At 39.3% G+C, this 18119-nt stretch overlaps 1 protein-coding gene across 4 annotated transcripts in view; it reads left to right on the top strand.

The window, feature by feature from the left end:
- Nucleotides 1–1171: 1171 nt before the first annotated feature.
- a1cf (apobec1 complementation factor) overlaps nucleotides 1172–18119 on the top strand; it is a 32964-nt gene continuing 16016 nt past the window's right edge. For 3 of the 4 annotated variants that reach the window (XM_050059382.1, XM_050059381.1, XM_050059385.1), the window contains exons 1-9: nucleotides 1172–1323; nucleotides 9258–9408; nucleotides 10110–10244; nucleotides 10336–10466; nucleotides 10743–10981; nucleotides 14109–14273; nucleotides 15795–15892; nucleotides 16045–16182; nucleotides 17807–17951. In XM_050059382.1, the coding sequence (XP_049915339.1) occupies nucleotides 9307–9408; nucleotides 10110–10244; nucleotides 10336–10466; nucleotides 10743–10981; nucleotides 14109–14273; nucleotides 15795–15892; nucleotides 16045–16182; nucleotides 17807–17951 (1153 nt within the window). In that variant the 5' untranslated portion in view covers nucleotides 1172–1323; nucleotides 9258–9306. Of the gene's footprint in view, nucleotides 1324–9257; nucleotides 9409–9452; nucleotides 9902–10109; nucleotides 10245–10335; nucleotides 10467–10742; nucleotides 10982–14108; nucleotides 14274–15794; nucleotides 15893–16044; nucleotides 16183–17806; nucleotides 17952–18119 lie in introns of those variants that run through there. The other variant, XM_050059383.1, reaches the window with a different exon arrangement.

The following is an 18119-nucleotide window of genomic DNA, read 5'->3' as shown; positions in this document are numbered from 1 at the left end:
CGTGTCAGACTTCTCCAGTTTTCTAGCATGCCAGATATCCAGTCCCAGTCACAGACGAGGGGGCGACTTGCTCGTAGGCTTGTTCACACGAGGACTCGTCGTGGCAGACTATCTGCCGACTCACCTCCAACCCAAGGTGACTCTCAAGATCCTCTGCGACGTCAAAATCGCGGTGAAAATCATGTAATGTGAACTAGGCTTAAGAGAAAGGGGGAGGAGTCAGAGTAGAGCTGCTCCTTCTTCATGTCCAAAGGGGTCAGTTTTTATGTATGATGTTGTTATTTAATAGCTGAGGTATCTTTTTAAGCCATTTTTGGCCTCTAAACTCTCCTGTACAATGTTTAAACTTTTATTTATTTTTTCCTGTCTTTTCTTTACGTTTGTGCAAATAAATAAACTGAATTAAACTGAATTTGTGCGTAAAATGTGCGTACGCTGGAATCTAACTTTAACTTGTGAAGCACTTTGTGAGTCCTCTCTGTGAGAAGTGCTATATAAATAAATTTACTTACTTACTTACTTACATGGGGCACCTGCTCCATCCACTGAGCCACCAGGTGCCTCATGTACACAGTGTTTGTGAATGAGTGAGAGCATCAACAGCCACAATCACAGCCACAGTGAGCGACAGAGCTCTGAACAAAAACTGAATTTCTCCAAATTAGGACAAACTCAACTTTCTGGCGGACAAATGCAAAGCATGCTGGGACATGTGCTCGGAAGCTGACTTGCTGTGATGTGATGAGTGAAGTGACCAGAGACACTTTGACCCAGTTGTGACAGAACAGATGAGTTGGTGGAGCTCTGAACGTTTTATTGAAACTTTATTTAACAAGTCGCACGCTGACAGAAGAAAATGGTAAATTTGAGAGTGTAACAGCTGCCATGTTCTCCGTGTGTGTGTGTGTGTGTGTGTGTGTGTGTGTGTGTGTGTGTGTGTGTGCGTGTTTGTGTTAGCAGGTGAAGAGACCTTTGCAGAGCACTCTGATCCAGATAGTGACTGTCGGTCAAAGGCCTCCTGAAACACACACACAGTCCTGCTGGTTGTGTGTGTGTGCTACATATGTGTATTTGCATGTGTTAGTGTGTGTGTGTGTGTGTGTGTCTCTACAGATAGCAGCAGGTTAAACATTAACGTTGGCCGGCTCGTAAAGCTAACACCAAGACAGTGAACCTTTGGAGTTTGATATGATGTGATCACACACACACACACACACACGGTGAGGTCCATGATGACACGTGAACACACACACAGTGACACACACTCGGCCCTCAGAATGACACAGCTCTGATCGGAGGGAGGTGATCTCTGAAATTGCTCAGGTGAGTTTTTCTGTTTTCCACTATAAGAAATAAAGTTTTCATATTTTATCATTTTAAAGTCACAAACAGAGAGACAGAGAGAGCGTGTGAAGTGAGTGTCGTCTTCTTCGCTGGTGTCTGATGATCAGTAGCCATCAGAGAAGCTAACGTGGCTAACTGAGCAAACAGGCCGAGCAGCATTAACATGTGTTCTGATGGAGACAGAGGACAGTGAGTGAAAGTCTCGATACAAACAGTCTGCTGAGATACTGAGACAAACATGTAATTAAATTACAGTTCCTAATTAAAGTATTGGTGATTACAAAGGCGGTTACATCTCAACATATTATTGTCAGTAAAATATGTAGAATAAAAATTCATTCTGTTGCTTTCTTTTGGCATATTTCTGGACATGTTTCAGCTTTATTGCCCAGCTCAAGAGGTAATCAAATTTAATCAGTTACATCACTTTGATGAAGTAGGCTAAATAAAATAGTTACATTACTCATAGATTACTTGTTACGAATGTAATAAACTATTACATTTCAAAAGTAACGTTCCAAACACTGAATAGAAACATCTTATATATAATATTAACACTGGTGGAAGAAGTATTCACATACTTTGTCGTACCGCCACCTTATGAAAATAATTACATGTTTTCAGAACGTTAGCTTGCTGTGGTAAATAAACTACTAACAGAAATACCAAAAAAATGTTTATTTTTTTTAATATTTACATGTTTTCTGAGTTTGTTTTTTTTAAAATGAAACTATAAAAAAGAATGAAGGTTGTTTAATCACTTATTTACCTCAATAACATTTTTAAAAAATAAATATATAATCATGAATACATGTTTTTTTTAAATATTTTTTATATATTGTGTTTATATAAATATAAAAATATTATTATAGATGATATAAATCTAATATATTTTTACATTTTAATATATAGTATATATATATATTTTTTTATTTTTTATTTACCACATTAAAAGAGTACTCAGGGAGCATTAAGAGAAGTACTCATTGTTAAACTTCAGTTAGTAGCCCAGGCTATTATTTGATCAGGTCACTAAAGTTAGTGCGTCTTTATGAAACAGGCCTTTAATTCCTTTTTTTCTGCTCAGCAAAGATGGAAAACTTGATCAATTTGTTTATTTAAACCAGTATGAATTGAATTACTTATGACGACTTGAATAACATATCACCTACAAATCATTCATTTAATCTAGTTCTGACAGACAGGACATCAGAGAGAGTTATGACACTCTTTACAACACTCAAGGATTACCACACCAGATTTACCGACCCAACACAACTGTATCCTGTTAAAACAATATTCACAACTTGGATTAATTTTTATGAAAAACACTTTTCATTCTTCTCATCAGTGGATTCTTACGGACTAAAGGAATATGAATTCACAGGGTGATCGAGGAACAGACACATATTCAGACTTAATGACGTCTCAGAGGAAGAGAGTCACCATTACTTTCCTGTCTTGCCGGTAAATCTTAATCTTATTCTCTGGTGCTCACGGTTTCAGTAAAATGAACTGAACGACTGAGTTGTGGAGAATCTAACTGAGCTAACGATGTGCAGCAAAAGTGACAAAAGTTTAAACATTTCTATCTGTATGTGCAATCGAAGGCCTTGTTTACACGGATACAAATAAAAAACGGATTTTTATTTATCCCATATAAAAAAAATTCCGGGTTTACATGATCAGTTGTGAAAACGATATCCCTGTTTACATGAAAATGCAAAAATGGCAGCTTTTTGCTGCAATTAGCCAGGCCAGTAGGTGGCGATACGCCATATGTCAAACACCATAGACGAACGTTCTGTGCATGCACAGTGATTTGTTTTCCTCTTGGTGCTAGTGATAAAAACAATGATAAACATTTTAACCTTATGTAGAATAGTTAGCTGTTATACACTTACTAATATTGGGCACAGCAGACGTCTTTGTGCGCCGATGTAGCGGTGATGTTGATGCAGCAGTGCTAAGTTCATTTGTAAGCTCGTAAGTAGTCCCAAAAGTGCCAACAAAACATAAACAACCCAGCATATATCTGCCATTGTTGTTGTGGTTCCCGGGCGCCTAATGGGCATGTGCGAACTGGGTTGCAACGTCATCGTTTTCCAAAATCTCCATCTATCCTGCTTACGTGTCTCCACAGAAATGGATATTTTAAAAATGTTCACCTTGGAAGCCGTTTTTTGAAAATCTCTGTTTTTGTCAATAAAAACGCCGCTTACATGTAAATGATAGGTGCTAACACAGAGGTAAATACCCGTTTTCAGAAATATATGGAACTGTATAAACAGGCCCTAAACAGCTAGCTAATGTTAAGCTAACATTATAAGACTCAAATATGTTTTGCGGCACCAGACAGATTTTTATTTATCTATTTATGTTTTGGTCAAACATGCACTTTTGACAGTAAGGACGGGCCGGGACAGTGGGGTTTGTCTGATTAAAATAAAGGTTTATTTAATGTGTTTAATGTGTCGTCGTCGGCCCTTGAAGAGATAAAAATAAATCAGCAACTGAACTTTAGTGCTTCAGTTACTGTACAGCAGGGCTAATAATGCCAGCTAATGTTAGCGAGCTGGGTCGCTATTAATTAATTTGTGCAGCACTGGCATGATGCATACATAAAATTCACAAGTTATTACATGACTGACGGTAAAACAAACTTCAACATGACAAAGGTTAAACAGAAAATTTCTGACATCAGTAGGACAGGTTGCATCGAGCTGCTCTCTCTCCTCTTGTCTGTCAGCTAGTGTCACGTTTACGGCTGTCAAAATAACATGTTAATTTCAAATAATCACAGAAAAAATAACGGTTTAAACAAATTAACGCTGATTAATCACATTCAGTGGCGCCCACTGACCCGGTGTGTCATTGCATGATGGAGGCAGACGAGACGACGCTGCTCAGCCCCGTGAACGGAACATTTACATTTAAAAGAAACGCCCAGATGGAAGTGTTGATAGGAGCACCGTTCTCTGCAGGTTCTGCAGGAATGAATTTTCGTACCATCAGAGAACTTCAGTCTGAAACATCACCTCAACACAAAGCATTTAGCAACAAACCATGAGGTCTGAGCTAGCACAGCCTCTGATGCTAACGCTAACAGCCAGCCTCGTGAAGCCACACTGGACCAGGTGTTCAGACTGAGTCAGTCTACCTGCGACCGACTCACTAACTCCCTTACAGAATGGACTGGACAACTGTGTCCAACATCCAGCAGCTTCACTACGACACATACTACTACATACTACTGAGCCAAAGTCTTTGCCTTCAGGATAATGAAACCTCTTAAAACCCACGAGGTCGCCACCAGTGAGCTCATGTCGTTCTCAACGGCCGAGCATCACACGCCAAAATATAACGTTAAATGAACTTTAAACTTTTATCAGTGTGAATGAGCTGGTCATTGTTAACTATGTTAGATTCTCCACAATTCAATTATTCAGTGAATTTTCTGGGAAAAAATAAAAGTATCTCTTTGCTTTTCTGGGTGTTTTTCACTCAGGACAGCCCCCAGAGTTCAGAGGGGCGTTATAGTCTCTGTCATGTATCTCGTTATCAAACTCATAGCTCTTGACAGTCATGATGTAATGTGACGCATTTTGCTTAATATTTAGAGTACAAAAACAACACTGACATCTTTAAAAAGCTAAAAAAAAAAAAATCCCGTTTTTCAAGCTGTGAATAAAACTCAAAATTTGTGTCAGGGTCAGTGTGACCAAAAGAAAAAACAAAAGACAGCGTAACTTACGTATGTCCAAACATATACAGCGGTTGCGCTCGCAGATTTGCAAATCAAAGACTGGACTCGTGGCCTTGGTGAAGGTCTGTGCTCTCTACATTGTAAACCCCTGTTCACTCAGTCAACTTAAACATTTTTGGAAACAGCTTCCACTCAAAACTTTACGTTCAGTACAATACAGAAACATAAAAGTTTTGAGTTCACCAGACACAAAATAAATGTGTCACATGACCCCTGTCTGACAGGAAGTTTAATGTCAGTTTGTTTGAGCATTTAATTCTACGTCTTATGAACATAACATGTTTTGGCACAACTGAGCTTCCATAGTTTCCTGTGTCTCTGTTCCATGGTCACATTAAATAAATCAATAACTGCACGAGTCACTCTGAACTCAAAGTGAGTATTTTTTTTCTATTTTTGGGAGAAAAATGTATTGTTTAATGAATAGTGGATGTGTGTGTGTGTGTGTGTGTGTGTGTGTGTGTGTGTGCGCGTGTGTGTGTGTGTTACACGCCCCTCTATCAGCAGTATTGATTGGTGCAGCAGAGTCTCAGGTCACCTAAACCTGTTCACCTGTAAACTGTCTCTCCTTCATCAGCAGCCAAACTCTGACATCAGCTTTAATGTTTTAATTTAAACACTTCAATCACTTTTTCTAACCTGTTAAACTGCTGGCAGGAATTCTGTTTTTTTATAGCTGCACAAAATATTCTACAATTCTGCTGAATCATTTTTCATGGTGGAAAGTTACATCTACTCGAGTACAATTGTGACACTTATACTTAATTCTAGTAATCCCTGCTACTTTGTACTGCTACACCACTACAGCCTCTTTTACATAACAAAAAACACTGTTATGATGCCGTGTGATCCACTGATTTACCCAGTAGTATATAAAGTATCTAAAACTGGCTCCACATTTGCGCTCATGTGCATTAAATAGTGATAAAAACTAAATAATGTAATATTTAATAATGACAGAGCCGTTCTGCACAATTAGTAATTTTACTTTATGTATATTCAGCTTTTAAGACTTGTGTGTTTTACTGTGTTACTGAGAGGGGGTGTGTTTGCTTTGTTATCATCATCACCATCATCATCATCTCATGACCTTTGACCCCTCTCTCTGTCTGTGTTTTCTTTTGTGTCTCGCCTGTCCTTCCCTCTCTGATGTGAAGAGCTCCTCTCTCATTTTCACTGTCGAGTTTCTCTTTGAAATTAAACAGAAAGAAAGTGTGTGTGTGTGTGTGTGTGTGTGATCCCCATGCTAATGTATGCAGTGAAGATGCAGCAGCAGCCTGTTTATCATTACACTGATTATATCAACCTCTCTTTAAGGTTCAAAGGGTTAGCTTTAAGTAGCCACTTAGCTGTTTAGTGCTCTAGTGAGTATTTGTGGCAGCAGGACGGTCTGTGTGTGTGTCTCACTGATGTGTCTGAACATGAGATTTGTTTCAGATCTCTGATATTCTCCAAACTGCTGATCAGCTGTTTCCCTGCTCAGGAATAAAACCACATGATATGAAACATATTAAATTAGGACAAATCTTCAATAACTTACCCACCTTCTAGGCTTCATATAAAGTTTATAGACACCTTTAAAGACACCTTCACTGATAATTACCCATGCAGTGAGGACAGTTTTACAAAGTGGGGACATTTTCATAAATTGAGCAATTAACAAAGGGAGGACAATTTTAAAACTAACAAAAAAAATGTAAAATGAGGATCTTTTTAAAGTGAGGATCTTAAGAAAATGGGGATGTTTGTTGGACATTGAGGATGTATTTACAAATTGACAATATTTATACAAAGTGAAGACATTTTCTAAAAAGGACATTTTTAGAAACTGAGGATTTATTTATTTATTTTACAAATTTAGGAGATTTTCTGGAAAATTGTGAGGACACATTTCCAAAGATGGGAACATTTTGTAAAGTGATGACACTTAGAAATTGAGGACAATTTTTTTGTAAGTAAGGACAATTTTACAAAGTGGAGACATTTTGACAAATTGAGGATGTTTTTAAAATCAATTTACAAAGACAGGACAAATTTAAAACTACGGGAAAAATGTAAAATTGTTTACAAAGTTTACATCAAAGTTATAACATTTTGAGAAAGTGAGGACATTTTTACAAATTGAGGATGTTTTTACAAATTGAGGACGTTTTTAGAAGTGAGGACATTTTTACAAATTAGAACATTTTTAGAAGTGAGGACATTTTTACAAATTAGAACATTTTTAGAAGTGAGGACATTTTTTAGAAATTGAGGACATTCTTTTGGAAAGTGAGGACATTTTTACAAATTGAGGACGTTTTTAGAAGTGAGGACATTTTTACAAATTGAGGACATTTTACAAATTGAGGACGTTTTTACAAATTGAGGACATTTTTAGAAGTGAGGACAGTTTTACAAATTGAGGACATTTTACAAATTGAGGACGTTTTTAGAAAGTGAGGACATTTTGAGAAATTGAGGACATTTTACAAATTGGGGACGTTTTTAGAAGTGAGGACATTTTTACAAATTGAGGACATTTTATAAATTGAGGACGTTTTTAGAAAGTGAGGACATTTTGAGAAATTGAGGACATTTTACAAATTGGGGACGTTTTTAGAAAGTGAGAACATTTTTACAAATTGAGGACATTTTTAAAGGTGAAGACATTTTTACAAAGTGGGTGCACTGCTGTAAGGTGTGTTGTAAGTTAGGATATTTTTGGGAATGTGAGGACATGTGGTCCAGTCCTCACTTCAGAGTTGAATCTTGTTTTGAAGGTTTTATTAAGTCGAGGATAGCTCCATGAGACAGGAACTTTCGTGTCACTGAGGGTCTTGATGACACATATTTGAGAATACAGAAATGCGTGTGTGATTAGCCTTGTATGTTTCCACTCAGTCCGACAGTGAGACGGACAGTCAGGCTGCAGTCTGTCCACAGTCTCTGTCAATGATTACTGAACAGACCTTGACCTCTCTGCTGCTCACTTCAAAACACGACTCGTATCTGTTGTTCAGAGCAAGAGGACACACAGCACAGTGTGGACACCACTCAGGGAAATGTTGTTTTTACTTCATCTTTATGTGACTGTGAAGAAAACTGAGATCAATCAAGAACAACCAGACACTCAATTATAACCATTTAAGACTGGAAGATGCCCAGTATAACCAGTCTGATCTGTTGGTCACTGAAGGGTTAAGGGCCTAACTCAAAGGCTGAACTGACGACCAATCAGAGGTCTGCCTCTCTGAACTTAAGGCCACCATCGCTCTGTTATCAAGAGCCCAGAGATCATGTCAGGACGATTTAGCAAAGTGAGGACATTTTATAAAGTGGAGACATTATTGTAAAGTAGGGACGTCAATGACTACATTTACAGGCACAAAGTTTATAACAGGTTTTTGCCCTTAGTCCAAAATAACACGTTATTCCTACTGAGCTTTTTACATGGGCAATGAAAAGTAATATACATGCAGTGGTGCACACCCTGATCAACATGCCCTGACATGTTGTAACAGTATATCACTTTAAAATATGGAAAAGTTGAAGGGCTGGAGATGATCATGCTGCTCTGCTTCTTTGCATCAAAATATGATTTTAAAAAAGTTTTCTTGTTGGACAGTGCAAACGCAGCCTCCCTCTTTCAGTCCTGCAACCACCCTCTTGTAAAGGTCAGTGTAGTGATATTCAAAAACCAGTTTTACAAAGTGGGGACATTTTTACAAAGTGGGGACATTGCTGTGAAGCGAGGACATTTTTACAAAGTGGGGAAATTGCTGTGAAGTGAGGACATTTTTACAAAGTGGGGACACTGGTATTTAAAATACATTAACAGCACTAACAGTGTGAAAGCTGCCATCTTCCTCAGAGAGTTTATTCTCCGGAGAGCAGGAATATGATCCAAACACTTTGGGACAATCTGTTACAGTTGGACATTTATTGTTCTGAACTGATGGACGTATAAATGTCTTCACTAGATGGAGGGTCAGCTGACTTCCTGTGTCCTCTGTATTCACACCACTCTGTTTCTGTTTCAGGCTGAATCAGAACGTAACTTTGCATAAAACTTTTCTGCATATCAGGGACCAAAGGTCGAGAAACTCTGATTTACAACTTTGCAGTAAATTTAAATGACTTTTTGTTTGTTGTTGTCTTTTCCCAGTGAGCACCCCTAATTTCCCTGATTTACATATCGCTGTCAATCACACCCAATGGAATCCAATCAGAAAGCAAGCGGGGACGGACTGGCGGGGACACAGAAGGAGGCGGCGCTGCGGGCGCTCATGCAGCGCACAGGATACCAACTGCAGCAGGTAAAGAACTGATGGCAGTTCACATCTGGACAGACAGAGAGGAGCATTTAACTACACACTGGTCTTCTGAAATATACCGCACCACATGACTTTAGAAACAGAACACCAAAACTGAAAGGGAAGATTTTAGGATATATTTAAAATTATTTTTTTCCGTGCATCTCATCTCATTTTTCATTACTTTTTTAGTTTTTGTTTCACCTGTCATGCCACTATATGGGTCATGTGATGGCCTCTGATTGGTTCCTGACACTATATAGGTGGGGCCATACCTGAGTTGTATGTTTTTAAAGCCCTGACGAAGACCTGCAGTGGTCGAAACGTGTTGGCTCTTTAAATGATTTAGTCTCTAAAATAAAGGCTCTTTAATACTTCCTTCCTCGTTTTTCTATATTTTCTGAGTGCCTGGATCGCCTTCCTGTCGATGATCCTGTTGTTTCCTGTTCTCCATGAGCATCCGACACAAGACGTCTGTCTTTTACAACAACATACTGTATGTTTGTGTGTTGCATATGTTACAAGTTGAATACCCTTAAACCGAAGTATATTTTTGTTTGCAGACGTTGTTTAGTTTCTGTTATACTGTCCTTGACTCTTGATTCTCAGACGGTAGAGGAAACTGACTTTAGTGTATATTTAAACAATCATTACTGTGTGTTTTTGTGCTATATTTATTTTAATTTTGAGGGTTTGTATTTCAGGAGAATGGCCAGCGGCGGTACGGCGGCCCACCGCCCAGCTGGGACGGTCCGCCGCCAGAGAGAGGCAGTGAGATCTTTGTGGGGAAACTACCGAGAGATCTGTTTGAAGACGAACTGGTTCCACTATGTGAGAAGGTGATGATTGTTTCTACAGTACAATATCTTGCTCCCACAAGTAAGTGTGTTGGTCTTACGTCTTTTTGCATTTCGTACTTTCTGTCTCCAGTTCGGTAAGATCTACGAGGTGAGGATGATGATGGACTTTAATGGGAATAACAGAGGTTACGCCTTCGTCACCTTCAGTACAAAACAGGAGGCCAAAGCAGCCATGAAGCAGCTCAACAACTACGAGATCAGGTCAGGGTTGGTTTCTTTTTAAACAACAACAACAACAACAACAACAACACCACCACCACCACCACTGGATACAACAAACACTCAAGGCTTGTTTGCATTTTCACTGAACACTACATTAAGTCTAGTAGCCAGCTGATACATTTACAGCCACCCAGAACAATCCCATAACCACATAGCAACAACCCCTCCGAACATCTGAGTGTTCTGACATATGCTAGAAAAGACCTCGTTCTTACAACCTGTTGTCTGACCACACGCTCCCCCTCCATCCTGCAGAAATGGCCGCCTCCTCGGAGTTTGTGCCAGCGTTGACAACTGCCGTCTGTTTGTGGGCGGGATTCCAAAAACTAAGAAGCGTGAGGAGATCCTGTCTGAGATGAAGAAGGTCACTGACGGGGTTGTGGACGTCATTGTGTACCCGAGCGCCGCCGACAAATCCAAGAACCGAGGTTTCGCCTTTGTGGAATATGAGAGCCACCGAGCGGCCGCCATGGCCCGTCGCAAACTGCTGCCAGGTAGAAATCAAACACTGAATATTCAGCTTTATGTTTTGCGGGTCAAATTTTGTTAATTTATTAACACAGCTGGGTGCAGGGCCTGTTTGGAAAAACTCTTGTTGTTGGTGCATTCAAAGATGCCCTGACAACTGATACTCAGTGCAAAGCTTTTTAGCAGATGACAGGTTTAACTGTTAGAAACCAAACACAGAACACAAACAATAACGTCACATGGCTGTTCTGAAAAGGATGATGCAAAATTGAGAATTTCTTGTGTTAACCAGATTGAGAGTCTCTCTCTGTGAGGCTGTACCAAGCACAGCGATGCTTTGAGCTAAATGCTAATTACAAGTATGGACCACAGACAACTTCTGAACAAGCTAAGGCATGCTGGTTTCTGTTCTAAGGCTGTACACTGGTTCCAGAATTATTTTACAGATCGTTATCAGTGTGTTTATGCAGAATGCCATGAATTGGAATTTCTTGAGATAACCAAAGGTGTCCCCCAGGGCTCCATCTCGGGGTCTATTTTGTTTTCTACATTTATAAATGATTTGGGTGAAGACATTCAAACCAAAATACATTTATATGCAGATGACACCATCATTTACACAAAAGCATCCTCCATAATGCATTCAATGCAAGAGCTTCAGACTAAATTTCAGTCATTACAAACTGCTCTGCTGACTTTAAACTTGATTTTAAATGCTCAGAAAACAAAGTTCATGATCTTCTCAAATGCTCGCTCACAGCTGCTTGATGACTTTTCACTTCTGACGGTAAATCTATTGAAAGTGTTTCCTCATACAAGTACCTGGGTATATGGAGAGATGACAAGCTTTCATTTAATGTACATATTGCTGCTCTTGTTTGGAAGCTTAAAGTGAAGATTGGCTTTTATTTTAGAAATAAATCTTGTCCGAGATTAATTACGGTGACATATTGTACATGCATGCAACCTCCTCCATTTTACTATGCCTTGATTCAGTATACCATGCCTCTCTACATTTCATTACAAATACAAAGTCCCTGACTCATCACTGTATTCTTTATGATTTGGTGGGTTGGACATCATTGACCATTCGCAGGCAACAGCACTGGTATATTTTTATCTGTAAAGCAATATTGGGCAAACTTCCAGCCGACCTTTGCACCTTTCTGTGAGTCAGCTCGGGTAGTTTCCAGCTACGCTCCTACCAGCTACACTTCTCCAAGTGGTTTAAATGAACCCGGGGATTTAACAGATCTGGGGAAAACTGCAATTTCCTACGCTGCACCATGGACATGGAACAATCTTCAAAAAGAGCTAAAATTAGAAACACTGATGTCCACTGATGAATTTAAGGGCAATTTAAAGAATGTTGTGATAGAGCCATGTGCTTGTTTTGTGTTTGCTTGGGACTTCCTGATTAAATAAAGGTTAAATAAATAAATAATGCTAACATACTCACAATGACAGTGCTAGAATACAACTTTTAGCAGGTATAATGTTCACTGTGTTAGTACGGTAAGATGAGCTAATTATCAGTGAAAGCAAAGTACAGCTGAAGCTGATGGAAACGTGTATCATATCAACGTTTCTAAAGTGACGTAGTATATGAGCTGACTTTGTCATCTGGAAGTTGACGGGATGATGGGTGGCGTGACACCTAAACAAGACACCTGCCCAGCTCCAGACCACTGCAGACTGCTGTATGAGACCAACAAACAGCCAAACCAGGTGTTTTTTATTGACTCAATGTTGTATTTCCAGCGTTTTTTTAGCGACCAAGCATGGGTGTTTTTTTGTTTTCCCAGTGGGGAATATAATGCCACAAAAACCTCATGTTTTTATTAAGATATCACTGCTTTTCCAGCGGGGGTTGTGCCTCCCAAGTCCCAAGACGAAACATGATTTTTTCCTCACCATAACGAAGTGGGTTTTGTGCTGAAACATTTTAACATATCCGCTAAATAATAACATACTAAGGAAATGTATCCCTGGTTTGCAGAAATGTACAATGCCGACATTTTTTTCTGGTGATTGGTTTGGGGAATGTTATTAGTTCTCCAGGTAATTGGTCATGAACCAAAGTATAAGACCATTAAAATGTTGACCTGATGGTGGCACTAGAAGAAAAGTCAGAGAATTCGAATTCATCCTGAGGAGAACATGAATGATGAACCACATCCAAAAGTTGTTGACATATCTCAGGCTGGACTTAATGTCATAACAAAATGATTTCAAATAAATCTCAAATATTGGACCATCTTTAAATGTGTCAACAGGAAGAGTTTTTAAAACTTCCAATTCTCAATTACATCCTTGTATACCCTTCTGCAGCAACTTTCAAATTTCTATGATTATTGCAGTAAACTCTGTTTCCTGTGGTGCTTTAAACACATACAGTTGTAATGATTTTGCTGACAAGTCATTTCAAAGCTGCAAAAGTACCAACGTTACCTCTTTAAGTGTCAAACACCTCGTAAAAGTAAACACAATACAATAAAAAATGCCAAAGTCTGACTGAGTGTGTTATCACCATCCAATCACAGCCTATGTCACTGGGTCAGTGTCCAATGGGAGGAGAGTTCTGATGGGTGGGATGAAGAGATAAACCCTTTCTGATGGGAGTGATCACAGCTATTAGAAATAAACCTGTTTAAACCTCTGTGATTCCTGCTGGTTCCAGTGTGATTGTTGCCTGAAGCAAAGTCATTGTGTGTTTTGACTTTGTGGGTTAGGAAACATTTTATGGACAAATCAGTGTCTGATAAAGAAGAACTGCCTCTCCTCAAAGCTTAAGCGATAAGATAGAGAAACAGTTTTATGGGTTCTGTACAGGAAGGTGATTTGCGTAACACTAAGGGTGGGAAATATATGGATATTATATTGATATCATGATGTGAGAGTAGATACTGGCCTAGATTTTGGAAATCATAATATGTTGTCTTTTCCTGGTTTATCTAACAATCAGTCTATCATTATATATAGTTAGTTAGTAGATTAATAGACTTAGTGAACTAATGTTTTATCAGAGTGAGCTGTGGCTAATTTGTGTGTAATCACTTCCTGTTTATTTTTATTTCAAGTGTAACTTGAAGGCAACATCAAGTAAAGACAATTCAAGACATTAAAATGAAACCTACCTGTCATCTCTCTCAGGCCGTATCCAGCTATGGGGTCACGCCATCGCGGTGGACTGGGCGGAGCCTGAGGTGGAGGTGGACGAAGATACCATGGCAACCGTCAAAATATTGTACGTCAGGAACCTGATGCTGCAGACCACCGAGGAGACCATTGAGAAGGAGTTTAACAGCCTCAGACCAGGTATTAAAACACAACACAATCCAGCAGTCAACTCTCAATGCTCAGATGTCGGAGTGTCCTTGAATGCAACAGGAATGATACCATAGATAATGTTACTTTGTATTAAAGAGATCTGATGAAACTCAGTGTCTAATCTTAGAATTAGTGTATCAAACTATGGTTCAGAGTGTTTTAACTTTTTATCTCGTTGCCTGGTACGGTCATCTTAACTGTACTTCAAGAAAAAACTTTCTAGGATTGTGACAATGGGAAGTAAAATAGTTGGCGAGACAAGAAAGCCCCTGACCCAACTCTTTACAGGAAGGCGAGGGAGAAAGTGAGGAGTATCTTGGCAGATAGCTCCCATCCTCTCTTTAGCCAGTTTGAGCTCTTGAGCTCTGGGAGGCGCTACAGAGTCCCTCTGGCAACCAAAAATGTTTTTAAGAAGTCCTTCGTCCCGAGTTCAATCAATATCCTTAACTTGATAACATGACAGTTTTAAACCACAGACAGACAATGAGCTGATCTAATGTGTTTAAGTGTTTTGTAATGACTTTGTGTGTTCGTTTAACTGACTGTTTGTCTGCTTTTTACTAATTGTCTTCTGTGTTTGGTGAGCTGAGGACAAATTTCCACCCATGGTGGTCAATAAAGATCTAATCTATTCTATGACTTTGGGATGTAAAGTAAAGAAACTTAAAGGTATTGCGAGAGTTATATGTGATAGTAAATTTGGGGGCTTCAAACACATTTAACGCAACATGTGGTGTACCACAGGGATCCATTTTAGGGCCCTTATTATTTCTATTGTTCATCAGTTTGTAAATCTTTTTATGGGAAATTATGGGATTTGCTAGATGGTTTCAACTCAATAAACTTTCACAACATCAGCAGGATGTGGCAGAATGGTTTTATAGGTGTTACGCTGATTTGTCTGTGGATGGAATATAAATTATTTTATTTTAATTATTAGATTAATTCTTGTTTCTTTTTAGGCATTTAAGATGATGAGGATTTAAACTGGATAACATGTGAATCTTGTTTGTAACAAAACTGAAAAGTTTTTGTGAATGATTAGCTCTGTATTCTTTATGGTAATATTGTTTTGGCTAATACACACTACATCCATTTCCATAAAATACATGTACTGCAGGAAGGAAAAAGATTTGCAAGACTCTCAGCAGACATTTGTTGTTACAGGTCCTATAAAATAGGTGTTGGCTTACTGAATACCAAACTTGAAACCTATTGATGATAGATGAATAAATCAGAAGGCACTGATTTCAGGAAGGTATCTGCACTCTCCACAGGTTGTCCGGTAAGAACAGGAATGATGTTGATGGGTTAATGAATCCAATTCACACACACTCTCATTGAGATGCCACTCATTTATTTGTGAACAAACTCTTCTGTTGATATTGTCTGTGTGGTTACTACAATAAAGAAATAAACAGGCTCTAGGACTGTGCATGTGAACTGTGAATGCGCTGATGAGGGATGCTGTGTTAGAAATTGGCAATGAAGGGCTACCCTTCTGAACAGGTGCAGTGGAGCGAGTGAAGAAGATCAGAGACTACGCTTTTGTCCATTTCAGTCAGAGAGAAGACGCCATTAACGCCATGAAAGCCCTCAACGGAAAGGTCAGCAAGAGGTCACATGCTGCAGAGATTTTACTTGTAGTGGAGTATTTTCACAATATTAGTACTTAATATTATAATCTGAATACTTCCTCCACCACTGATGACATGTACAAACACATACTTAAAGAGTCTTTATGTCCTCGTCCCTCCAGGTGGTGGACGGCTCTCCTATCGAGGTGACTCTGGCCAAGCCGGTGGACAAGGACAGTTACGTCCGTTACACCAGAGGGACCGGAGGACGGGGAGGATCTCTGCTGCAGACCGACTATGCTGCCTACACTCTGGGACAGGTACGACCCTGAAAACAAAATATCAAAGTATCACCGCAACGTTTGTTCAGGTGGAGGAAACATCAACTGAGATTTAAAGGAATCATTTAGAGTGGTCCTGGAACAGCACATCCTCACTATGACCTCATCACATGTCCACGTTTGGTCATAGACTTTTCACGTCCACATATGACGTCCAAGGTACCCTGGGTGTGTTGGTTGTTGACGTTCTGGGACGCCGTGTCAAATTCAGACTGCTACACGCATTGTCTGTTTTCAAAATACACTTCTGTTTTCACAAGAAATGTACAGTTTGCATACAGTCTCTTTCAAAATAAAAGCACTACGAAGGTACAACACCAAGAATTGACTTTTTTTTTCCTCCAACAACAAAAACACATGATTAGGTTTAGGAAAAAAGATCAGGGTTTGGCTTTACAATCTTACTGGACGTGAACAAAGGCGGTGTTTGTTGGACCCATCCCCCACCACTCCCGCCGGCCCCAGTCAGACTTTTGCCGCCTTAACTTTCGTCCTTGTCACACCACGTTTCCCCCTGACCGGCTGCGTATCATGCCGACATTAAAGGACGCCTTTTTTCTTTGGTTTCTGACGCTGCAAGTCACTGCTCAAGTGCCAGATTTCAATGACTTCGGAGTGAGACCGGGCTCCCTGTAACCATAATGTTTGATGATCAAAGTGACGAACAGGAAGGCGACGATTCTTTACTCTGTGAATGTTTTAAGGTCAAAGTTTTAGGGTGCATACAAGACCAAATAATTTAGGTGGTGTATATGGGCTCCGATCTGACTGATACTTTTGATTTATTGTTCCTCTTTTATCAGTTGAACTTGTTCTCTGTGTTTATCAGGTTGTAATGCAGCTTTTATTTGTTGTTAATTTTAATTACATATTTAAAATGTCATTGAGCTGAGCTGCTGCAGGCTGAAGGTGTAACATCCACAATGACATATCTGTTTATAGTTGGTATGATGTTCAGTTGGATGAGGAGATGATGTCACTGTGGTAAACAGCTCCATCTAGTGGACAATATAAATCACTAGACTATGAAGAAGCAGAGGATAGTAACTGAAGCTCAGAGGAGCCCACAAAAACTATTCATTTATTCATTAATTTAAGGGATAAAACCTCAAAAAGAAACAAACACTAACAACAAAACACATGAATGAGAACTCAAAAGGCAAACAAGCTCAAACCTGTTGAACTTCTGAGGCATATTTCTGGGTTTGTTCCATTTCCTGTTTTATCCACCGACTTCCAGTTGAAGTCCTGATTGGTTCAATGTTTGGAACAAATATCTGAACCACATTTCATCACAATCCATGCAATACTCATTGAATTATTTCACTCACAACTACAAATGTAAAGTTCATGGTAGCACTACAGACAAAGTCAGAGGATCACCAGAGACGGTAGGACTCGATCCATCAAGTAAATGTTGAGATATTGCAGTGAATAATCAAAAACTCTGACCTAATGACATCACTAGATGTCGACATTTATCTGACTCATGCTCCAAATTATTAATATTTACCTCTTAGAAATGATTCATATTAAAGATTTTTTTTTTTAATAATTATAAAAAGTTTCTTACCTCCTCTTATTCCTCTTCTTCCTCCTCCAGGTGTATGACCCCTCAGCGGCGTACCTCGGCCCACCTGTGTTTTATGCCCCCCAGGCCTACGCTGCTATACCAGGTCAGTTCCGCTTCCCGGCGGCTAAAGCTCACGTTGGAGGTCGAGGTCTGATCAGGACGCCGTCTGTGAGAGGTGAGGATGGACGCGCTTTGCTTACATCCAATCTTAAACAGTAGAAAATGATTGAGAACTGTGTCCAGTGGCTGTGTGTTAATATTAACGTCACGAGGTGAGCTCACATTCACAAACAGTAGAATTAATGCTTCGATGGTTTCAGAACAGCACCCAAAATCACCCACG

The sequence above is a fragment of the Epinephelus moara genome, chromosome 13 (genome assembly GCF_006386435.1).
Source record: "Epinephelus moara isolate mb chromosome 13, YSFRI_EMoa_1.0, whole genome shotgun sequence".
NCBI lineage: Eukaryota > Metazoa > Chordata > Actinopteri > Perciformes > Serranidae > Epinephelus > Epinephelus moara.
Note: the sequence above shows the minus strand (reverse complement) of the source record. Positions and strands in the feature narration are given on the sequence as shown.